The 25,024-nt window shown below is 48.2% G+C and overlaps 2 protein-coding genes across 2 annotated transcripts in view; one reads left to right on the top strand and one right to left on the bottom strand.

Annotated features, from left to right (window-relative positions):
• Positions 1-14,487, top strand: part of DNAH6 (dynein axonemal heavy chain 6) — a 302,643-nt gene extending 288,156 nt beyond the window's left edge. Inside the window, exons 73-77 of the mRNA XM_064268785.1 lie at positions 4,680-4,865; positions 5,389-5,461; positions 6,266-6,417; positions 9,035-9,257; positions 14,360-14,487. Of these exons, the coding sequence (XP_064124855.1) occupies positions 4,680-4,865; positions 5,389-5,461; positions 6,266-6,417; positions 9,035-9,257; positions 14,360-14,463 (738 nt within the window). The 3' untranslated portion in view covers positions 14,464-14,487. The remainder of the gene's footprint in view (positions 1-4,679; positions 4,866-5,388; positions 5,462-6,265; positions 6,418-9,034; positions 9,258-14,359) is intronic.
• A 1,834-nt stretch (positions 14,488-16,321) lies between these two features.
• TRABD2A (TraB domain containing 2A) overlaps positions 16,322-25,024 on the bottom strand; it is a 75,903-nt gene continuing 67,200 nt past the window's right edge. The window contains exons 5-6 of the mRNA XM_064268786.1: positions 24,497-24,587; positions 16,322-18,062 (exon numbers count right to left, since the gene is read on the bottom strand). Coding sequence (XP_064124856.1) covers positions 17,852-18,062; positions 24,497-24,587 — 302 coding nt within the window. The 3' untranslated portion in view covers positions 16,322-17,851. The remainder of the gene's footprint in view (positions 18,063-24,496; positions 24,588-25,024) is intronic.

The raw sequence follows: 25,024 nt of genomic DNA on the forward strand, positions 1-25,024 counted from the left end.
TAAGCGAATGTGTGCCATTACAAATCCTTGGTCTCCCCATCACCCTAACATTTGTTGTTGTTAGTTGCCTTTGAGTCGGCTGACTCATGGAGACCTTATGTACAACAGAACAAAACCTTGCATGGCCCTGCACCATCGCCAGGATCTTTGGTGTATTTGAGCCCATTGTTGAGGCTCTGTGGCAGTCCATCTCAATGAGGGTTTTACTCATTTTTGATGACCTTCTACTTTACTGAGCTTGCTGTCCTTTTGTAGCAATTGTTCCCTCCTGATGACATGTCCACAGTAAGCGAGCCAAAGTCTTGCCATCTTCATTTCTAAGGAGCATTCTTGTATTTCTTCTGAGAACATACACCCTTGGAATTAACATTTACTCACCAGAAGTTTGATCAGGGACTTAAACCCAAGATTAAGAAAGATTCAGGGCTTGCGCCTGATGTCTAGTTTACATTTAATAGCATAGCCCTTAGGAAGAGTTTCTCAAAATGTGAGCCACAAAAGGCCTGCAGTTAAAATCTCCTATGATGCATATTCAAAATGTAGATTCCTTAATCCCACCCTACCCGTTGCCATTCAGTCAATTCCGACTCATAGTGACCCTATAGGGCAGAGTAGAACTGCCCCCACAGGGCTTCCAAGGCTGTAACCTTTACGGAAGCAGACTGCCACATCTTTCCCACTAGCCACAAAGAGGGTAATGAGTTCAAACCGCCCACGTTTCAGTTAGCAGTCAAGCACTTGACCATTGCAGCACCAGGGATCCTTGATCCCACTCTAGACCTACTGAATCAGAATTTCTTGAGGTAAGGCCTGCCTGGAAATATGAATTTTTAAATGAAATCTCCAGATGATTCCAAAGAAACTAAAATTTGAAAACAACTGTTTGGTCCTTTGTCTTACGCTCAGGGATACTTTCTCTCTGGATCTCCTTGCATTCATAATGATGGCTAAGTGTGGTCTAGTTTCTCTGTGCGTAACTTTGCTAAGGGAAAATAAAGACTGTTAGAGGCCAAATACTAAGCATTGACTAGAAAAGCTTTACTGCTGATCAGGGAATCAAATACCTAGCAGAGAGTCAAGGCTCAGGATAAGATTAGAGAAGAAGTGGGGTAGGTCTCTCACTAGAACACAGCATCTCTGAATGTTGCTGCTTGGCAGGCATCACCTGGGTTCAGTGGCTAGGTGGGCGCTGGGTCAGCTGAGTATAAGAAGTCCCCACCTTGGGACTATGGCATCTAGTGAGGCATGCACCAGTGTCAGCAGGCTCGGCAGCCCGGGCCAGGGCTTATCACCCTCTGTACTGAATGAAATGGGGTACAGATTAAGCTGCTGTGATGAAGGCCCCTAAATACAGTAACAAGATAGAAATTCCCTTCCTCTCAGCCAACAGCCCAGAAGCAGCCCTGTTGAGGGTAGACAGTTCTGCTTTTCAAGCCTTTTTAGGAATCCCAGCCAGCAGGTCAGCTCTTCCAGCCTCAACATGATGGTTAAAGCTGCTGCAGGTTGTCCCTTTGGCCAACCAGTGAGAAGGGGAAAAGAGAGGACCAAGGGCAAGGAGCTTCCTCATAAAAATGTGATCCAGAAGTTGCATACGTTATTTCTTCTTGTATTCTATTAGCATAAGTATGGTTACAGGGCCACACGGCAGCTGCAAAGGTGGATGGGAAATGTAGTCTCTAGGCGGATTGCTATGTCAAAAAAAAACTAAACCCAGTGCCGTTGAGTCCGATTGCTATGTGCCTAGCTAAAATTAAGGGGGTGTGATTATTCAAAGGAAGAAGTGGAGAGGGATACTGGGAGACAGGAGGCCTGCGGTGATGAATGATACAGTATTCTAGACTTAGTGTTCCAAGCAATGTATTCCCAAGGTAAATTGAGAGTTCTTTGCCCCTCTTAATAACTAACATTGGTTACTTAAGTCTTTTTTAGTATCCTTGACAAGAAACTGGGAAGATGCAGTGACCTTTGCCCTTTTAGACTGCCTGACAACTATCTTCTTAACTATCCCTGTTCAAATATTTTGAGGGGTTGGGTTAAGTTTAGGTTAATCTCCAGTCCTCAGTTCCTGACTTCCCAATAAATCACCAGTCATAGTTGTCCCCTCCATATCCAGTCAGTCACCCACCATTGTCCCTTGTCTTTCATCTGCCCTTTCTAATCCACCTACAACCTTTCACTTCAGACCTCCATCACTCACACTTGGGTTACCTGTCACCTTCTAATTTAGTCTTTGCCTCCAATCATCCTCCATCCATGCTGACTAAAAAACAGCTTTATCTTGACTTCCTTTTCCTCACCTCAATTGTATTAGGCCCCCCATTTATCGGCTTCATTATCACTCTATCTCATCATCCCTGCACCCCAGCATCTAACACAACAACTGCTGGAGCGTCAGGCAGTCAGGGGTCACAGCGGAGCACTCACTCCCCACGCACCGGCGTTGAAGGGAGAGTGGGGTGGAGCACACCACTGTACTCTGTGCCTCACTAGAGGTCTTCTACACCCTAGCCTCTGCCCCAGTCCCTGCCTGGCGTTGTTCCCAATCTCACCTACACTTCACCTAGAGGGCCAAGGGCAGGCGGCAGCACCCAGGGGCCTCAGGGGCTTCCATCTTGGGTGGTTCTCTCACCTCCAGATCATTGTATAATTGAGGGACAAGGCAGGTCCTAGGAGTGACAAGGGTACTCCATTATTTAGGCATCTAGCCTTAGGGGAAAGAGCCTTGGTAGTGCTAGTTAAGAGCTCCGCTGCTAACTGAAAGGTCAGTGGTTCAAACCCACCAGCTGCTCCGTGGGAGAAAAGACCTGTCAATCTGCTCCCATAAAGATTATAGCCTAGGAAACCCTATGGGGCAGTTCTACGCAGCCATATAGGGTCACTACGAGTCGAGATCAACTTGACAGCAACATTTTGAGGTGTGCTTTCTTCCATTTATGAAGCCCTGGTGGCACAATGGTTAAGAGCTCAGCTCATAACCAAAACGTGGACAGTTTGAGTCCACCAGCTACTCCTTGGAAACCTATGGGGCAGTTCTGCTCTGTCCTTTAGGGTCACTGTGAGTCAGAGCAGACTCAACAGTGAGTTTGGTTTTTTTGTTTGGTTTCTTCCATTTAATACACCTGCGTGTTAACTGCCTCCTTCTGGAGAATCAACTGCAATGTGACCCCTGTCTACCTGAAGCAGACCTGGAGGGGCCTAGCAGTCGCTCTCATTTATCAGTTCTCCCTGCATTTTAGACAAGTCCGCTGCTACTTTTTTTCCATTTTCGATGTCTAAGATGGAATACTGTTTTGGCTCTGGCTAAGGGCCTCCTTCCTGCACTCTGCTGCCAATGGTTTCTCAGGTCCTAAGGACAAATCTAATTATAACCCTTCTTTATTTCCTGCTACAGCCTCTTGTGGAAAGAGACGTGGGGAGGTGGTGGAAAGGGCCCTGGAATAAACCTGTAAAGTGAAGGGATGGGAGGGTGACTGTCTCATTCATACTGTCTCTGGGGCTGTGTGCATGCCATCCTGGGCTTTGTTTTGTTTTTTTAATCAATGTAAATTTGGCCTCTAACATCTTCCTATTGTATTTTCCCAATAGATGACAGTACTGCTCACATAACTGGAACCCCTGAGGGCCATGACCAACTATACACCCTACCTTTGTCCTTGGCCAAGTGGCAAGAATCACCCTGTATTTCTCATAGCTACTGCCAGGCCAGCCGTCTCTCAGCACTACGCCTGCCCTGTCTTTTGTTGGAGGGCATGATAAGGCTCATGTCTGAAAGAAATGCTTCTCGTACGAGGAGACCCTCCAGTACCCGCTGGAAGACTGGTCTCATCTAAGAATCCTCCCCTTTCTGATATAGCTTCCGGGGCTGCCCTCTGGGCAGAGCTGGCCAGTGGCATGACGAGGTTCCCCACTTGGTTCCCATATCGCTAACCATCAAGCCCGTTCTTCCTCTGGCCTGGAGGAGAGCTAGATAGTGGCAAGGAGGACCGAGAGCCATTTCTCTCAGCTTTAGGGGACATTCCCTTGCTTCCCTCCTTTCACTCAAAGGCAGATTATCCAGTAAGCAAAGCAAGCAGGGGTTTACTTGTGCTTATTTACTGATCTGCAATGAACAATTTCACCTGAGTTTCACCACCCACATCAAAATGAAACCCAGGTGAAATTGTTCACTACAGATTAGTAAGCACTTGTAAACCCGTGTTTACCTTACTTACTGGGTCATCCGCCCCTGTCAGGGGTTGTAAATCTGAAAAGAGGCCTTGATTCTATAGGAAGGTGCTGTGGGGTTGGGAGAGAAACAGATGGCAGCCATACCTAGAAGCAGAATCTTTGATGTGGTGAAAAATGTGAAACTGTTCACTATAGATTAGTAAGTAAGCCCATGCTTACCTTGCTTATTGGATAATCCACTCATTTTCCACTGCCCTGTACTCTGCCATTAACTGCCTCAACCGCTCTCCACCCGCAAATCTTACACCACCATGGTGTCATCCTATAAAAATGCAAGCAAGATTGGAGGGTCTGGCCCAGGAGGCAGTGTGCAGAGAAGATGGAACCCAGCAAAGGGGCCCTTCAGCCCAAGGCAGCACCCACCCTAGACAGCTATGCCTCTACCACTGTGGGTGTCATTCATGCTTGAAAATTACCTCTGTGAAGGGCACCGACATTTTTTATTCTTTCAGACTTCTCTAGAAACGCTCAACAAAGCCATTGCTGGACTTGTGGTGATGTCTGAAGAAATGGAAAAGGTCTATAACAGTTTCCTCAACAACCAGGTCCCTTCTCTATGGTCCAACACAGCCTACCCTTCCCTGAAGCCACTAGGATCGTGGGTCAAAGACCTTATTCTGAGGACCTCATTTGTGGATGTAAGAAAATTCACTACTTTGGGGTTTGATGAATCTGGTGACACGGCTGCCCCTTAGGTTCTTAGGAAGCTCTGGGTAACCGAAATATCGACAGCCATTGAGGGATCATCTGAGCCCAGAGAAACAGAAATTTCTAGAATGGTTATCACTTGGAAAGTCTTAGACTCGTTATAACGTAGTTTGCCTTAGGCCCTTATCCCCACATTCCATTTTAATTCCAGGCCATCCTTGGGGTTTCAGATCCAATCTGTGGGGCCCCACTGTGAGGTACAGAACCAGTCTGAGACAGGTAGCCTTGCTGCTGTCTCCCTCTTACGTTCCCCGTAACGACCAGGCTCTGTGTTTGTGGTCAGGCTAGGTGGGTGAGGAAGACTGGCCGGACAAGCAGTAAGAATGAAGCCAGTGACAACCCTGGACTGGTTAGGTCCTGCCTCCTGAGAGGCCCTCCAGAACATGACTTTGGTTTAGACGGCAAACTCTATCTCAGAAATAAGTGTGTTATGGTGTAATGTTTCTCCTTCAGTTGTGGCTTAAAAGAGGACAGCCGAAGTCCTTCTGGATCTCCGGTTTCTTCTTTCCTCAAGGATTTCTAACAGGTACCAGTGCTTTTGCCAGAAAATCCCACAGGAAAGGCTGCAGTTTGTTACATGTGGGTCTCTAGGAGCTGGAAAATGGCATGGCTGCTAATGGCCTGAGGATGCGGCAGTCCAACAAGTCCCACTGCTCATTCTAGCCCACGAGGAACATGGATGACAAGCATAGCAGATGTTCCCTAGCAACCTAACTCCTACCCTCTCAGGTTACCAAGTGCAGGCACCACTGCCTCTGTGAATGCTGAGTGCTCCATTCCCCAGTGTGACCCACGCTCTGGGCACCCGCTGCTCTCCAGCTGCTCCAGCCCCAGCTCTGGGGCCAGCTTCCTTCCCTCTAAAAAATGCTCTTGATGTCCCTCCAGCAGCTGGAGGGGAATCCAGTTAGGGAGCCCCATTGGGTCTGGACATCCAGATGCAAACAGTCCAGCCCTTAATCTCTCCCATGCGGATCTCTAGTAACAGCCCATACATGACAAGCTGGGCAAGAATCTAAAGTGAGGGAGATTGGGCTCTGAAGCCCCTCCTCTTGCTCCCCAAAGTCTCCAGTGCCCAAGTTTCTTCAAACCCCCACAGCCCCTCTCTGGCAGAGCCCTACACTTAGACTTAGGCTTCCAGAATAAGGTGTTGATGACTGGGTCTTCTTTGTGGAGACTAGAACTCTCGAATGCTGGAGCAGCCTGTGGAGGCACTGACCAGGGTTGGGGAGATTGTTGGGCCTGGGGTCACCCTTCAAACCAAGCCACACCACCTCTTGCTCAGGCTGAGCGGTGTTGTTTGGAGGACCCAACCTTCTCGTTTGTATTATAGGAACTCTTCAGAATCATGCCCGGAAATACAATTTGCCTATAGACGAGCTTAGTTTCAAGTACAATGTGATTCCAGCCTATCGGGACCAAGCTGCAGTGATAGAAGCTGCCAAGACAGTGAAATTTGGACAAGAACTGCCCATGGACGTGGAGGTACTGTCCACCTGACTACTGTCACAGCAAAGCAGCTTGGACCCCACTGTCATTCTGCATTTCCACCCATCTCCCTTCCCCACCCCACCTCCCATTTGCTTACATGGGAAGAGGGAGGGACAGGATGGGAATCACGTGCCCAAGTCAAACTCACCAACTAGCAATGACTAAAAGAAAACCAAACCCATTGCCATCGAGTCAATTCTGACCCAAGCGACCCTAGGGGACAGACTAGAACTGCCCTGTAGGGTTTCCAAGGAGTGGCCAGTAGATTAGAACTGCCAGCCTTTTGGTTAGCACCCGTGTCACTTAACCACTGGGGGACTGCCTAAATGAGTCTGATTTGTAGAAATGGTTTAAAGCAACTGTTTTATTTCTTTAGATACCTACGGTCATTTTCTTCTCCCTGTGGAGCCAATATAGTAGAAGTTTTAAAGAGCAAGCATTTCAGAATCAGGCCTGAGCTTGAATCTTGACTCTACCCCCCACCAGCTGTGTGTGCTGGAGCAATGAGTAACACGTCTGTGCCTCAGTGTTCTTGTCTATAAAATTGGACTGATGCTACCAACCTGACAGTGGCGGTGCAGATTAAATGACATAGCTGATGTAACAGGACCAGCACATAGTAGGCCCACAATTCTGTCATTCATTCAGCTGCCTCCCAGCAGAAGTGATGGTCTGCTACAGTTATGTAACATAACTGCATTACGTAACCAGCAGGAATGCGCTAAAGAAGCAGTTTTAAACTGCTTACTTACATAGCTTACCTACTCCCTCAGGAGCGGTGGTTCTCAAAGTTCGCTCCCCCAGTCAGCAGCACCAGCATCACCTGGAGTCTTGTTAGAAATGCACATTCCCGGGTCCCGCTCCAGACCTCCTGAGCCAGAAGCTCTGGGGTGCAGCCCAGAAATCTGTGTTGTAACAGTCCTACAGGTGGTTCTTAGCCCCTAAGGTTTGAGAACCACTGCTCTAGAATACCAGTGATTCTCAACCTTGGCTGCAGGTCAGAATCACCTGTACAGCTTTTTTAAAGCTCACACTCCAGCTATGTCCGAATCCCTAGGGGTGGGCCCAGGTCAACTTTTTAAAGCCCCCCTGGTGATTCCAGTGGCTAGGCAGGGATGAGGACCACTGCCATAGGTCTAGGCTGCCCAGCTTAGGTGTGCTGAGATGGACATACATGCCATGAAATCAAAGATCTGCTCCAGATTGCTTTTGCCAAGAAAGGGTTCACTAAGCAATCAGTGTAGTTGGGGTGAGTAGCTTTTACTAAACTTTCCTTAAAGTATCACGGTACTAGTATTAATCACTACTGGGTAATTATATCTGCATCACCCCACTCAGATCTGACTCATCTACTTTTTGCCCTGATTAACAAAACCATACATATTCATGGCTTAACCTATGAAATACTGTAACATGCCATGGCTCCTCCTTGCCTGCGTCTTATAATGGTAAAAGGCTTACATTTTTAAGGAAATTGGTTTTAGCATCAAAATATCTTTAAAAGTAAGGAGAAAACAAATTTAGAGATGCATTCTTCATTACTTCAAGACCCTCCTAGCAGGACAGCATCCCTTGTCAGGAATGAGATTGCAGGAGGGCAGAGCAGCACTCACATAAAAGCCCTCGATGAGGCCTTCAGGATGCTGGTCTGCTCTGTGCCACACTGGCTGGCTCTGATGGTCAAAAACTAACTCTGATGGTTAGCAGGTGAGCTCTTTACCACTGCACCACCAGGGCTCCCGAGCATACACAGCAGCCCGGCAAACAAGAATGCCAACCCTACCTGCTGTACCAAGACAGAAAGCTCAGATACCACAAAGCAGAAGCCAGCCAAAGAAGTTCCCCTCCTTTCATTCACTATAAAATGTACTGCCTATAGTCCACACTCCTGGGTCCTCTGCCTGCAGGTGCAAGGCTCCAACTAGCTCAAGTTCCAAGCCCGAGAACTGACCACACTCATCACGGTTGGAGGAATGATGACTCAGGGGTGCCTGAAGTTTGCACCTGAGCCTCTGAAAGCCCACCCTACTGCCGGTTCCAAGGAGGAGCCTTTTTACGACTTTTCTCAGGACAGAAATTGTATACCAGTGGTGACATCCAATCACAGGACACTGAGGGGCAGGGTCTCTCTTTCTTTAATAAAAGCATTAAAAAGCAAAAATAATTTATATATATTAAAAAGAGGAATTTTCCATAGACACTTTGCAAATATTATTGCAGTTGTGTAATAATCTACCTTCTAGATCTAGAAAGGCACCCAGATCCTTGCAAGGCCTTGTTGAGAGTACCCGATGATAATCACAGCCCTCTTACCCTGCCTCCCAAGGGGAGAAGTAATTACATGATGACAGCAGATAATGTGAAACCCAGAAGTGGGTATTCTCTGATAGATATCCTGGAGGAACATGTGAAGCATGAGATTTGGTGTCAAACTGAGAAGCAAGTTATTTAACCCCTGGGAGCCTCAGTATCCTCCTCTGGGAAGTGTAAGCAGCCCAGCACTCTATAGAGTGGTTTACAGAATTAACTGATGAGGCCGTGGACACAGAACATGGCCCACAACCGTTGATCCCCTTCTCCTCCTACCTTTAAACCTCTGGGTATCTTTCAGTTGCCCTCTCCTGAAGATGGCGTTCTTGTTCATGGGATGTTCATGGATGCTTCTCGATGGGATGATAAGGAGATGGTGATAGAAGACGCATTGCCTGGACAGATGAATCCAATGCTGCCCATGGTGCATTTTGAACCTCAACAGAATTACGAGCCATGCCCAACACTTTACCACTCCCCACTTTATAAAACAGGGGCCCGGGCAGGAACGCTGTCAACCACAGGTGAGGATGTTCTAGATTGGTACAAATAATGACGGAATACGACTATGAGCAAGTCCAGACAGTAAACTGTAATCTACACAGAGAAATCTGGGCCACTTAACCAGGCTTAAAATGAAGCTAACTATGGTGTACAAATTTATAAATGTTCTAAATTCTACCTGTTCTAATAGAGTACGGACTGCCATTATATAAGTAATGCTTGTTTGTAATGTGTTAATGTATTCTTGTTGGGTGCCATAAGAGGCAATTTTTAACTCCTAGCAATCCCATGTGACGGAGCAGAACTGCTCCACAGGGTTTCTTGCCTGTAATCATTATGGAATTTTTTTTATTTCGTTGTTGTTGTTGTTAGGTGCCAAGTCGATTCCCACTCAGAGCGACCATATGTACAACAGAAGGAAACACTGCCCAGTCCTGCATCATCCTCACAGTAGTCCTTATGCTTGAGCCCATTATTGCAGCCGCTGCGTAAACCCACTGAATTGAGGGTCTTCCCCTTTTCCCTGACTCTTTACTTTGCCAAGCATGATGCCCTTCTCCAGGGACTGGTCCCTCCTGATAACGTGGCCAAAGTATGTGCGACGAAGTCTCATCATCCTTGCTTCTAATAAGCATCCTGGCTGTGCTTCTTCCAAGACAGATTTATTCATTTTTCTGGCAACCCATGGTATATTCAATATTCTCTGCCAACACCATAATTCAAATGCATCAATTCTTCTTTGGTCTTCCATATTCATTGTCCAGCTTTCACATGCACATGATGTGACTGGAAATACCATGGCTTGGGTCAGGCGCACCTTAGTCTTCAAGGTGACATCTTTGCTCTTCAATACTTTAAAGAGGTCCTTTGCAGCAGATTTACCCAATGCAATGCGTCTTTTGATTTCTTGACTGCTGCTTCCACGGCTGTTGATTGTGGATCCAAGTAAAATGAAATCCTTGACAACTTCAATCTTTTCTCCATTTATCATGATGTTGCTCATTGGTCCAGTTGTGAGGATTTTTGTTTTCTTTATGTTGAGGTGGAATCCATACTGAAGGCTGTAGTCATTGATCTTCATCAATCAGTGCTTCAAGTCCTCTTCACTTTCAGCAAGCAAAGTTTTGTCATCTACGTATTGCAGGTTGTTAATGAGTCCTCCAATCCTGATGCCAAGCTCTTTTACATACAGTCCAGCTTCTCAGATTATTTGCTCAGCATACAGACTGAATAAGTATGATGAAAGGATATAACCCTGATGCACACCTTTCTTGACTTTAAACCACGCAGTAACACCTTGTTCTGCTCAAACGACTACCTCTTGGTGTATGTACAGGTTCCTCATGAGCATAATTAAGTGTTCTGGAATTCCCATTCTTTGCAATGTTATCCATAATTGTTATGACCCACTCAGTCGAATGCTTTTGCATAGTCAATAAGACACAGGTGAACATCCTTCTAGCTTTCGTTAGGAATCAATCATTTTTAAAGTTTATTTCACTAGGGATTAATAATTTTTAAAACTTCCGCCACCACCACCACCCACTGCCAATGAGTCAATTCCAACTCATAGTGACTCCACAGGGTTTCCAAGTCTGTAAATCTCTACAGAAGCAGACTGCCACATCTTTCTCCTGCATTGCTGCTGGTGGTTTCCGACTGCTGACCTTTCAGTTAGAAGTCAATCACTTTTAACCACTGCACCACCAAGGCTCCTTTTTTAAAGTTTAGTGATGATTAAGTCCATAGAATCCATCAGTGATTTAGTTTTTTAAGTGGTATGAGATAAGGATCTAAATTTACTATGACCATTCGTCCCAACGCCATTCATGGAATAATTTCTCCATTCTCTACCAATTTTAAATGCTACTGCTAGGATATGTCCAGTTCCCACGTGAGTACAGTACTCAGTGCATTCGATCTATTTGTGCCAGTGCAACACCATTTTAATTGCTACATTTTAGTATTTGTTAGAATTAGACCTTCCTAAACTCAGTTATTAGTTCTAGCAGCTTTTTGGTGCCCTGGTGATACAATGGTTAAGCACCCAGGTGCTAACTGAAAGGTCGGTGGTTCAAACCCACCAGCCACACCTTGGGAAAAAAAATGTGGCAGTCTGCTTCCTAAAGATTAGCCCCTGGCCATCGAGTCTATTCCAACTCATGGTGACCCTCTAGAGGACAGAGTAGAACTGCCCAATAGGGTTTCCAAGACTGTAATCTTTTTTCTATGGAGGAGCCCTGGTGACGCAGTAGTTAAGCGCTCAGCTGCTAACCAAAAGGTTGGCAGTTTGAACCCACCAGCCACTCTGCGAGAGAAAAGAGGTCAGTCTGCTTCCGTAAAGATTACAGCCTATAGATCAACTACACTGCAATGGTTTGGTTTGGTTTGATCTTTTAATGAAATAAGGGTTCTAAGCAATAATCACCACTGGTTGCTAATATCCCCAAACAAAGGCAATCAGACCTGAGGGGTTTCCTCATGTAAGTACACGACACCTATGAAGTATTTCTTGCCAAAAGACCTGAGCCTGAATGTGACTGCACCTCTAGATCTAACCACACCTTTGTTAAGTATAGAGGAACGTGTTTAAAATCACCACAGAATGCAGTCAGCAAAGTACTGACTCAGAATCTTGACAGGATGCACAACCTGGTTGCTTCAACAAATGCACTGCAAGGGGTGGCAAAAGCAGCAGAGGGGGACCTACTGATTAAAAGAGATTTAAGAGACACATCACTGTCCCAAGTTATGGACCTTGTATGAATCCTAAATCACACAGAGTTAAAAAGAAAAACATATATAGACATATAGACAGGCGCGCACACACACACATGCATGTGCACATGGTAACTAGGAAAATTTAAGCAATGACTAAATATTTGTTAACATTAGGGAATTATTAAGATATGATATGTGGTTATGTTTTTTAACAGCCACGATTTAGAGATACATACTAAAATATTGACAGATAAAATGACACGTCTGGAATTTGCTTCAAAACAATCTGGGAGGAGTACATGGATGTGATGGGGATGGGGGACAAAAAGAACTTCAATTTCATCCATAATGTTTTGCTATTCCCACTAAGAGAGAAAAATGATAAAACGTTAATAGTAGGTTTGGATCATGGATCGGTGCAGTCTTAATATTCCTCAATATTTTTTCTTAATTTGGAAGTTATAGAAGGATGCTGAATATACATCCAAGTCCCTTGTTAGCTGTATCAGTGTAAGGGATAATGACACAGTCGGTTCTCACATTATTACAAGTCAGCGGAGGCCGGAACAAAACACACTCCTTCACTGGGGCTGCAGCCCCTCCCTTCTCGGAGCTGGTCCCTCAAGGCCCAGTGACAGACCCTGGCCTGTATGGAGGTAGCATTCTTTCCTTTTACCTGGTTTGATGGTTCCAAGGCCCATCCATCCCTGCCTGCCAGGTTCTCACCTACTGAATGAAGCATCACCAATCCTTCCGGGTCAGGAATAGAATCTTCATCGCTACCCCCATTTTACACACACGCAGCTACCCGCAGCCTGCCTCTCATCATCCCACTTCTCTTCCATAAGCAGCCCATGCCTACTTCCTTGTAACCATTTAACCAGCTGGTGAGGCATCTGTACTCTTGATTTTACTACAGGCTTTGCAGCCACTGTGGCAGATGTCCCAACCCACCCTTGGCCTCCCAGAGCCTCAGACCACGTGGGCTGCGGACACGATGTGGGACCACACGCACCCCAGGACAGTCATTACCTGATGGCTGAGTCACAGCAGCCCTTCACAGTGAACCCACTGGAAAGCAGTGGTGGGTGTGAGACTGAGAATTTTGAAAGGCACATGACTTCCTTTCTGGCTAAACCCACTGCTATGGAGTCGATTCCAACTCGTAGTGACGCCATAGAACAGAACTGCCCCAGTGTTTCCAAGGCTGTAAATCTTTACAGAAGCAGACTGCCACGTCTTTCTCCTGCAGAGCAGCTGGGGAGTTCGAACCACCAACCTGACAGTTAACAGCTGAACACTTTAACCCCTGCACCACCAGGGTTCCTTTCTGGCCAAGAATGAGTTTACTCCATTTAATTCTGAGATGATGGATCCAAAGGTTTGGTTATGCCTCCAAGTGCTTCTGCAGAGGAGGGGACCTGATGCAGTCTTGCAGACTCCATGGGCAGTCACTGATTATCTGGGGGTGGTAGCAGCAACTTTGAACCTGGCCCTGGGAAGCCTGGACTGGGGGCAGAGGAGGTTGTGAGGGGGTGTTTAGGACCTTGATCTAAATTCCGGGGCCACAGAAAACTGGTAATTCTATATGAAGTCTGTCCAGGCTTGCTTTCCCTTGCGTGTGGGCTGCTGGCACTGGGAGGCTGTCGCTCAAGTGCTGGCTTTAACCAGGGCATCTGGCATGGCACCACTCAGGGAATGGCATCTGAAGGCAGAGAGCAGGAGACAGGGGCGTTCTCTGCCAGGAACACCAGCACCTTCCCCAACCTCCACACCGATTGGGCCTATTGTACGTGCGGAACCAGAAACAGCAGCTCCCATCTTGAAGGCAGGACCTCCTTCTCACCCTGGTCCTGGCCCCTCACACAGGCCCACACTGAAGAAGCTGCAAAAACAACCTCTTCCGTCAGATGTCCCAGAGCTGAGGACAGGACACCTGTAACTGTGCTTATTCATCTGTTTCCCTAGTAGCTACCACTACAGGGTAGAACAAAGGATGGATGGATGGATGGATGGATGGATGGACGGACGGACGGACGGACTTGTGAATGAGTGGATGTTCAACCTACAAAATGCATCCCCCTGTGTCCCAGTGAAAGCTCAGGTCTGGGTCCCAGTCCAGTGCTCCCCGAGTCAGGTTTGCAGCCACTCTGCACCCACAGGTTACTACACATCATGCGAACACTAAGCTAGACTGCGGAGAATTTGAAACAAGCTCATAAAGTTACACAGAGGCTAAACTGAACAGGCCCTAAAGGATCATTTGTTCTGTCTTCATCTTAGAGCATAAAACTGAAACCCACGAACTATTTGGAACCCAGGTGTCTTGACTCCCAATATAGTGCCCTTTGCACCAGGGCTTATCCTTGAAATAACTTTTTTTTTCTGTACCCTTAATTAGGTCATTCCACCAACTTTGTGGTGACCGTCCTCTTACCCTCCAAGCGGTCCAAAGACTACTGGATTGCCAAGGGATCGGCCTTGCTCTGCCAGCTGAATGAGTGAAGAGGTGTCTCCTCAATGCTGGCAAAGAACCAGGCCAGACAGCTGGTTCCCCTCCTGATGGGGGAAAGTCTGCAGGATTTATATGTGACCACAACAAATGTTACTTCTGCTTTGACTTAAAAGGGCGGCACAAGCAGTTTTTATGTCACACATAACCTACAATAAAGTGTTTTTCTTCCTGTTGGTAATCAAAGCTCTGATGTGAAAGCAGTACGTCAAGCACCCACCTCAACCCATGTGTGGTCAATAACCTGCTGGGGCCCTGGAAAGGGCCAAGACTCAGCACCCCTTACCCACCAGGCCCCTCGCTCTTCACACAAACATGAAAGGCCCTGTACGCACTTCAGTCACATGGCCTGGATTCTTCCATCTTTAGACCAAAAAAGTTGTGCTCAGAGCCCAATACGTGGGAGGCTGATGCAATGACAGCAATAACTGGTAGCACAAAATCTGAAAATCACTTTCTGGCACAGCACCTCTGATTAAACTTATCCATCAGCCCTGTCACCTTCAGCACGTTTGGGAGATATAGTCACATATTATACAGGAATCAAAGTACTGGTCAGAGCCCAGAATTCTTCAGATCTCGAATAGGGAGAAGCAGAACAAAGGTGCCATGGCCTGCTGACTCCCCTGCATCCGGAACCAGGAGCTTACGGGGAGGAAAAGCAGTGGCAAAAAGGACCAGGATCCAAGGCCAGCACACGAAGGGATCTGAAGTTGCAGCTGCATAGAGCCCAGGAATGAAGTAGTGATAGCCCTCAGAGGATGTGGGCAAGAGTTGTCTGCCTGATATATATATACATTATGGGGGAAAAAAGTCTATACAAAAAAACATTTAATTATTTTCATATAACTCATTTACAGCTATGTTCCAAAACTGTACACCTCCCCCCAACATTGCTGGATACCCTGAGTCATTCCTTGGGAAGAGAAGAACCAACAATGGCATTTATCCTTAGTCTCCTCTCCTGGGTTGGGCCTGTCAAGGCCAGAGCAGAGTGTGGAGTGCAGGAGCAGCCATCCTTCATGTCCCAGGGTCAGAGTCAAGGTCTTGGCCTGGGTGCCCCAGCCATTACAGAAGGGGAGTCTCTGTTTGCAAAGCCAGCACCAGGATCCAGAACACAAGAGTCCAGAGAGACAGGCAGGCACTGCTGGCCACCGTCTGGCTATGGTGGGAATGCGCCCGGCAAGGGAGCCGCAGCTCAGTGGAGATATGCCTGTCTAGGATGGGGACCTGGACATGTGGGACCACAGCACTAGGAAGCAAAGAGAAGGCAGTCTCAGGGCACAGCAGGAACCCCTGCACACTCCAAAGCCCCCAGATGCTCCAACAACTTCCTTTCACCTTTTCTCTTTAAAGACAGAAATGGATGTTAGTATGTCAATAGGCTTCCTGTGTCTTTGGCCCTCTTTACCACTGCTACCAGAAAACCAAATGATACAGGGCACTGAGACTAGCAGACTGGCCAGCTCTTCCCCTGCTATTTGGTTCTTGGCTCACTGATTATTAAAATTCTTGCTGTAAGAAGGCCCAAATCGGAGTCTGTTATCATTAACCTGTCGACAACCTCAGACAAGGGCCCTCCTCACAGGCTACCCACAGAGGAACGCCAGGTCATGGGGGCTCCTCCCTGGGTCTCTGCCTCTCTCCCTTCCACACTTCAGAGCTGGTGTGAACATCACACAAACATCCCAGGTCAAGACAATGCAAGCGGAGAAGCCTACAACCTCACATTCACCTGGTCCTTTCAGCTCAGCTCAGGTTTAAAGTGACCAACCCCATGGCCACCTTGAAAGAAAATGGTCCAGGGTAAAAAAGTTCTAAGCAGGTCCATCTACTCCGTCATGAATGAAGGATAGCTGAGGAGCCACCCTGGGTCAGGCACCATAGGAGACATGGACACCAACAGGATCTGTCTCCAGGTACCATCTGGCTGCCAGCTTCCGTTCATTTAAAAATGCAAACCACACAGCACATTATCAAAGCTTTCAGGGGCTCCCTCCTTCCCTCAGGTAGGAGGCTCTCACAGTCACGCTTCCCTGTTTACCTATCTGGACCCATCTTACCCCAACCCTCCTTCACTTCTTGGGCTCAAGCCAGAACTAATTTTGGTTTCTTTAATGTGATGCTTTTCCTATACTAGGCTTTTACACTGTTTCCTCTGCCTGGGACTCCTTTCCCTCCCTATTCAGTTATTCACTCACTCATTCATTCGAAATTCTAAACAAAACCAAACCCTTTGTTGTTGAGTCTATTCTGACTCATTGCGTTCTTATGGGACAGAGTAGAACTGCCCCCACATGGTTTCCAAGGCTGTAAATCTACGAAAGACTGCCACATCTTTCTCCTGTGGAGTGGCTGCTGGGTTCAAACCACCAACCTTTCCATTAGCAGGCCTGTGCCAACAGGGCTCCTTACTTGGCATTTACTGTGCACCTGTGCAAGCACTGCGTCCCTGAATGCCCTGATCCAGACTCAGAAGCTCTAGTCACTGGGCTCCACATTGCCAGACTTCTACTCAGTATCAGCTAAAAGGTCACTTCCTCAGGGAGACCTTTCTGACCCTCCACCCTAAACAGCCCCAACATAGACACACACAGACACACACACACTCACACCCACGCACATTTCCCACAACACTCTACATGTCCCTGGAGAACATGGACTCAAAATCTGGCTTCCTCCAGACACATCCAAACTGTGAGCTCCATGAAGGCAGGGCCAGCGTCTGTCCCGTTCGCGCCACAGCCAGAGCACCCAACACAACAGCAGGCACGTAGGAGGGACTCTATAAAATGTGGGTTGAAGTGAACTGGATCCTGGACCCCAGACCTCGCCGGTATGGTTCTTCCAGCGGCCTGTGCCCTGCAGTTCCAGGCTGGGTCACCACCCTTGGCTCTTCATCCACCTCTGATCCACCCTGAGGCATCTCTGAGATTCTGTGGTCACCAACCTCCCTGTAAAACGTGGGACTGAATAAGTCCATTCCCACGTAGTTACTTTCAGCTCCGCAAAGCAGCAGAGAAAGGGTTGGAAACTCGTTACTTCAGCCTTTATTCCAGCCTCACCTTACTTGTAACAGGCCCATCCATGCCCCTACATGTGTTCTTTAACAAAGATAAACTTGCTGCCCAGAAGCAACCACCTTAACGCTGGATTCCTCTCTGTTGGTGGACAGAAACCGCGCCGCTGCCGACCCAAAGAGAAAGGCTGCTCCGTGAGGGGGCTCCCACCTCTACCAAAGTCTTGAATCTCCCCCTGGAGCAGTGTAAGGAGGGTTCTTGTGGCTGCGCCCCACCCCTACTCCCGGGGTGAGGGCAGACGCCAAGGCCACCCGCCTCACCTCTCCTCCAGACGGACCCACAGGTCGCTGAACTGCCGGAGCTACTGCCTTCTCAGCAGCCACCTTCGTTTCTTCTGGAACTTCCGCTCCGCCTCGATGGGCAGGTCAGCACTTCCCGAAGAGGACACGTGTGGCGGCACCAGTGAGTGCACCGCGGTTCCAGCTTCCGGTTCCGGCGCTGTTGGGACGGGAAATTCCGGAGCAGCGATGGCTGAGGGGACCCACTGCGGGGAGGGCACTTTACTCTTCTCTCTGTAAACCCGAATGGGAGGAGGAGGTACTTGGTGGAAGGTGACACGGCATGGTGTCTAAACCTGCTCTTACAGTTCGGGACTTCTCGAAAGGCAGATAACGGGAAAGTTCAGGACGAGACCAGAAAAGTGGGAATTATCTGGTTCTTGAAGGAGCCTCGAGAGTTGATCACTTTGATGCCTTTATTTCTCCCTTATATAACTCCACCATAAGCCCCGAAAAACCATTGCTGTCTAGTGGATTCCAACTCATAGCGACCCTATAGGACAGAGTAGAACTGCCCCCATAGGGTTTCCAAGGCTGTAATCTTTCTTTATGGAAGCAGACTGCCACATCTTTCTTCCTGTTGAGTGGCTAGTGGGTTCAAAGCTCCACCTTTTGGTTAGCAGCCCAGCTCTTAACCACTGCACCACCAGTCCCACCGTACTGTCTCCTAATCCCCCAGCCCTGAGGAGGAAATATGAGGTTTTGTTTTGTTTTGTTTTGTTTAGCTGCATATAATTACTGCCCTTTCCTAACAACAGGTCACCACTGTCAGTAGAAAGTCACTAAGGTTATGGTATTTAAATGGATGAAAAGTGTTTAAATGCCATTTGCTTAGAACAGTTATGTTGTTGTGTGCCCTTGAGTTGATGCTGACTCTGCGGCCCTATAGGACAGAGGAGGACTGCCCCCACAGGGTTTCCTATGCTGTAATCTTTACCCAAGCAGATCGCCAGGAATTCTTTCCTGCCGATCCGTTGGTGGATTCAAACTGCCAACCTTTCTGTTAGCAGCCAAGCGCTTAACCATTACACCACTTCAGCTGCTTGGAACAGTTATAGTGGCCTTTAACCCTGTTAATTCCTCCTGTACCATTATGAGGGCAGTACTTGGAAAAAGCCTCTGGCTGTTGTCCCAGGTGAAGAACTGTCAGTGTTCACAGGGCTGGCTTCTTCCCACCTCACCCCAGGTCTGGCCACAAACCAAATTTCCCAAAGGAAAGGTATGTTTTTCACAACTGGTGGAAAGTACAAACTTATTTCTACTTATCCTTCAAGGTGACTTTGGCCCTAAACACTTACTTCAGTGAAGAAATAAGCCATTAGAAAGACCAAGTTTCCTCCTACAGCAGGTCTTTTGTCAGTGGTCTTCGGTGTGAGTGGAAGAATTCCAGCAACTAGAGATCAATCCCATTGTCTCCTTATAAAGGCAGCAAGAGGCCTGAAGCTCCCATCTGCCTGAGGAAGGGGAGCAGTGGATGTGCCACGCTGCCAGCTTCCCTCCTCCAATGATGTGGGTGCAGCAGACCAGCACATGTAAGACCTTGATTACTCCCTTTTGATTCAGCCTTGAGAAACCGCCCACCTGAAGAAATCAAGCCTGTTCTGACCACAGCCTAACAGAACCTGAGAGGCTAGTTAGCATTCATGGCCCTGTGCGAGGAAGGGGGAAGGTATAAAAGAAGAAAAATGAAAAAGAGAAACAGGTCAGGCAAAAAGGATAAAAGAAGGGAATTTCTCAGATGGTAAAGAAAGAATACAAGACCCTACTCTGAAACCTATACCATGAACTGCCAGAAGAACAAGCAAGGATGGCAAGACTTTGTCTCACATACTTTGGACATGTTATAAGGAAGGACCAGTCCTTGGTGAAGGACGTCATGCTTGGTAAAGTAGAGGGTCAGCGTAAAAGAGGAAGACCGTCAATAAGATGGATTGACACAGTGGCTGCAACAATGGGCTCAAACTAACAACTGTGAGGATGGCGCAGGACCGGGCGGCATTTCATTCTGTTGTACATAGGGTCACTATGAGTTGGAACCAACTCAGCAGCACCTAAAAACAGCAACAACTGTACCTGAGGCTGGGAATCCCAGGAACAGTCAGAGATAGAAGCCCCCTGGAGGACAGGACTTGTTATATTCATCCCTGACTCCAGAGCCCAACACAAAATCTGGCACAGAACTGTCGTACCACCAACAAAGAAACTGGGGCCCAAGGAGGGCAAGTGACCAAACTAAGGCTTTCTAAGATTCTAGTGGTCTTCTAGGGAATTCAGAATCAGATGGTCAGCAGACAGCCACCACGCCCAGGCCCTGATGAGACTTCAATTGCAGAGACTATCTGTGTCATTCTTGGCCTCCATATGACCTAAACAGGCCCTGGCACACAGTAGGCCCTCAAGAACTGTCTGTTGCTCTAACTTAGCAAGGAACATGGTCTCAAACTCATTACGTCTGGTATCTATGGCTTCAAGCAGTGGATCCACAGTGGGACAAATCACAGCTTTGGTTCTGTTCAGTTCACAAACACATTAAGACCTCAGCCCAGTTATTTCAGGTAGCCTAGGCCAAGGCTTGAGGGTCAAGCTAATAGCCCTTTGGGCAGGAGTAGGGCTGAGGCATGGGGGAATGGAGGTCCAGAAGAAATTAGCTTCACTTTTCCTGGTTTACATCTTTCTCAAATTTCTGAGGTGACGGGTCCTGAGGAATCATAACACCCACTTTACAAATGAGGAAACTGAGGGCCAGGAAAATGAACTGACTTGCCCAATGGCTCCCAAAGATGTCTACATCCTAGTCCCCAGAACCTATGAATGTTACCTTACATGGTAAAAGGAACTTTGCAGTTGTGATTAAGTTAAGGACCTGGAGACGGGGAGATTATCCTGGGTATCTGGGTGGCCCCAATCTAATCACATGAGTCCTTTACATCAGAAAACTTTCCCTGACCATGGTCAGAGGGAATATGAATATAGAAAAATAAAATCAGAGAGATGTCATGCTGCTGGTTTTGAAAGTGAAGAAAAGAGGCCACAAGCCAAGGAATATAGGCAGCCTCTAAAAGCTGGAAAAGGCAAGTAAACAGATTCTTCCTGTCATGGATTGAATTGTGTCCCCCAAAAAAATATCCATCAGCTTAGCTGGACCATAAGTCCCAGTATTGTGTGATTGTTGACCATTTTATGTGATTCCCCTATGTGTTGTAAATCCTATCCCTATGATGAAATGAGATGGATTAGTGGTGGTTAAACCGATGAGACATACAAGCTTAGATAGTGTCTTCAGCCAATCTCTTTGAGATATAAAAGACAGAAGCAAGCAGAGAGATGGGAGACCTCATACCACCAATAAAGCAGAGCCAGGAGCAGAGTGTGTCCTTTGGACCTGAGGTTCCTGCGCTGAGATACTCCCAGACCAAGGGAAGACTGATGACAAGGACCTCCAGAGCTGACAGAGAAAGCCTTCGCCTGGAGCTGATGCCCTGAATTTGGACTTGTAGCCTACTGGACTGTGAGAGAATAAATTTCTCTTTGTTAAAGCCATCCACTTGTGGTATTTCTGTTATAGCAGCACTAAATGACTAAGACACTCCCCTAGAACCTCCAGAAGGGAACACAGCCCTGCTGACAACTTGATTTTAGCCCAGTGAGGCCCATGTCAGACTTCTGATCTACAGAATTGTAAGATAATGAATCTGTGTTGTTTTGAGCCACTAAGTCTGTGGTAATTGTTACGGTAGCAATAGAAAACTAATACAGTATCCATTATCCCTGGGGTGGGGGGAGGGACTGGCTAAACCCTCTGCAGATCAGCCCAGCAGGAAACTCCTGCTTCCTCTTCTCTGTCCAGGGAAGGGCACCTTTAAAGCCTGGAGCACATCCTGTGTTTTCCAGCCTCCTGATAGCTGGAAGGTAGTGGCTGCCAACCTCCCTCCTGCCTCCAACACACACACCACTCCCTATCCTAAGACGGGACTACCCCAAAACTCAGGATCACACCTGGGGCTGGGCCTGAGCATGGAGTAAGCTCGGTCACCATTTACAGTCCGCCTGTCCCCCATCCACACCAGCCTGCCCCAAGTTCAAGTTCCATACGGTCAGAATCATCCCTCAAGTCTCCAGGGCTGCCATAGAGGGAGGAGGGAAGCAGGTATCTCCACAGCTGTCTTGGTTCTCCTCACCAACTTACCCACTGTGGGCATCTCCCCTGATCTGGGCCCTTTGACCCCTACCCTCCCCCCTGAACAGGAGCCCCTCTGGAGAACTCATCTTCCCTTATGGCTTCAACTAGGAGGAATATAGGCTAGTTCACCACTAAAAGCTTTTAGACACTCTCTCCCCGCACTGGCTAATAAATGAATGCACAGGGGCGGTCATGCAATGATGATATTCGCACATCAACCAAGCCCAACTGGTTATCTACTGTGTGCCAGGCGCCAGGGTAGGTACTGCTGCGCATCCGACCCTGAGTAGGACGTAGCCCCTGGCCTGAAGACTCTAGTGAAAGCAAGAAGGGCCACCACAGAGGCACAAATCACACTACTTGGGATCACACAAGAGGATGACCCCAGGCTGGAGCAGTGGAGGAAGATGTGGTATTTCTTCCAGATCTCACAGATTCTGATAGAAAGAGTCGGGGGTGGAAGTAGTGAGTGTTCGAATCCCTGATAGGAAACTCTGGTTAGCTGTGTGGCCCTGGCTAGCCGTGTGGCTCTGGTTAGCTGTGTGACTTTTCAATTTCTTCACCAGTAAATGATGTACCTCACAGGGCAGATTAAGGACTAACGGTGTGTATGTGAACCTCGCTACCACCACCTGACAAGTGATCAACAAACGTCATTTTCTTCCCTTGGAAGAGCGAGCAGCCCAGTTTGATGAGCGCACTGCTTCTCGGCCCTCACTGTGCATCAGAATCCTCTGGAGCCCTTTTAGAAATCGGATTCCTGACTTCTCTTCCCCCAGGGCAGATACCAGGGTTAGAGGCAGAACTAGGGAGCCTGGGAACAACCAGCTCCCCACAGGGACTGTGTACAAACCCTGGTCCAGTCAGCCAGCCTGGGGCAAGCAGCTGAGAAAAGACCAGGGGTTCTGGCACACAGTCCAGTGGGTGAAGAAAGACCCCCCAGTTCCCCTGAAATGAGCAGAGAACCAGCAGGGGCTCAGCTCTCCCTCCAGAGCTGAAGGAGAACAGGCAGGAGAGATGGATAGAGACTGAGCAGAGCTGACCCAAGGAGGAGCACACTATTCCCAATCAAGGGAAGAGGGGAGGGCCCTCCAGACAGGAAATAGCATTAGCAAACACGGAAAGGCTGCAACCAGGACAGATGTTTTTCTGAAGTAAGGAGCATATCTACCACCCAGGTAGTGTCTGGGTGCCAAGGCCTCAGCATGGAGGAACTAGACTTTTGCAAAGGACAGTAAGAAACCACTGAAGGCTTCTGAGTAAGGGATACTTACAAGATTATTCCCACAGAGAGTGAGGAATGAACCAGAGAAAGAAGGGCCTGGAAGGGGGCGATGACCATGGGACTGGAGAAGAGGGGCAGCTTGAGAGAGGCTTTAATGGAGGAAACCAAAGGCCCTGGTGAAGGTTAAAAATCAGAAGTCTCACGTAAAAGCTCTTGTAAACTGGGAAGTGCTTTAGAAATATGCAGAACTGTTGTTACTGACACCCTGAGTATGGGGTATGAAGAGAGCTGGCAGAAAGACAAGCCTGGGAGGTAGCCAAGGGAGACTAGGAGGATCACGGCTCCAGGGATGCAAACTGGACTGCCAGGCAGGAGCCTCTGGAGTGAGGGGACGGAGAGTGGAGTGGGCTTGAGCTGATGGAGGTGAGGGTGGGTCTTCCAAGGAGAAAGAGGGGCATGACAGGAAGCTGGACCATGCCCTGTCTCTATCCCCTGGGGAAAAGCGTTTGCCTCCTAGAGAACTCTCACTACAACTGAGACCTCTGTCAGGAGGAGGCGCCAGTGACCATGGATCTGGAGGAGTGGGGCGTGAGGAAAGGGGGAGAGGGACCACCCGTGCCACTGGAACTGGAAACCAGGTAGAAGACTAGCCTGGGAGGCCAGTGAGATATCAGAGGAACTGGGGTCTGAACCTCCTGAGTTCTTTACAGAAAGGTCCACAGGGGCAGAGGGAGGCTCTGCATAAAGACAAGAAATAAATCAATCTAGGGTGGAGAAACAGTTAAGAGAAAGAGAAAGGGCTTTGCTCCCAAACCCAAGATAGGTCTGGAAGGCCCCACTGCACCTCTGGTCCCTTCGGACCTTTTTATCACTGTGGGCCTGATTCCACCATTCTGTCTCCCTAAAACTTCCAAAAGCCTAGGCCAAGGGGCACTGAACATTTAACCTAACCACCCCTCCTGGAGACCCCAAGCCCATGGAGCAACCTCCTCTTCGCTTTCCCTTCTGTCCCAAACACTGCTGAGGAAAAGGCCAGTGTGACCAGCCAACTGTCTGACGCAAGCCCCAGCCACATCAATGTCAGCTGAGCCAGGTACTCAGCATCCATTTAATGGCCATTTCGCTGGGTCTGGGGAAAACGGCTCCGCTGGGGTCTTCTGGAGACCCTCAGAATAACAACCCACCCTGATACCCAGACAGCCCTGTGGGGGTCTTGGCTCCCCTAGCTGCTCCCCAACCAGGATAGAAGCACAGGAAGTTTACTTGTTGATGGGTTGTCCAGCGGGGGCATGTTCCACCTCATACCCTTCATGCCTCAAAACATCAAGCACTGTGTTGTCGCCCATGAAGTGACCTGCAGTGAGAAAAAACAATCAGAATCTCTGCAGCTCTCAGGACCACCAAACATACCCCCTGACACACACACCCCAGCACAAAGAAATAACCCTGCCAATCCCCTCCCAGCTCTCCAGCAAAGGACAGTTCCAGGGAGCTTCTGGAATGGAGCCTCACAACAGCCCTGCAAGGCAGGCAGGACAGGTAAGTAGCAGCATGTCAGGCACAAGGACATTGAGGGCCAGAGCAGTGAGTTGCCTGGAGTCACACAGCTAAGGAGAGTACCCCGACACCAAACCCAACCTTCTGCCTCCAAACCAAGTCCTCAGTATGCCCACCCTCACTCCCCCAGCCCTTAGCAAGCACACCTGGCAGAGGGCAATCACTGTAATAAAAATAGCTAACTCTGGGCACTGCTAGGTGCTGGGCACAGTTCTCAGCACTTCACATATCATT

Source organism: Loxodonta africana, chromosome 15, assembly GCF_030014295.1.
Source record: "Loxodonta africana isolate mLoxAfr1 chromosome 15, mLoxAfr1.hap2, whole genome shotgun sequence".
In the NCBI taxonomy this organism is placed as follows: Eukaryota; Metazoa; Chordata; class Mammalia; order Proboscidea; family Elephantidae; genus Loxodonta; species Loxodonta africana.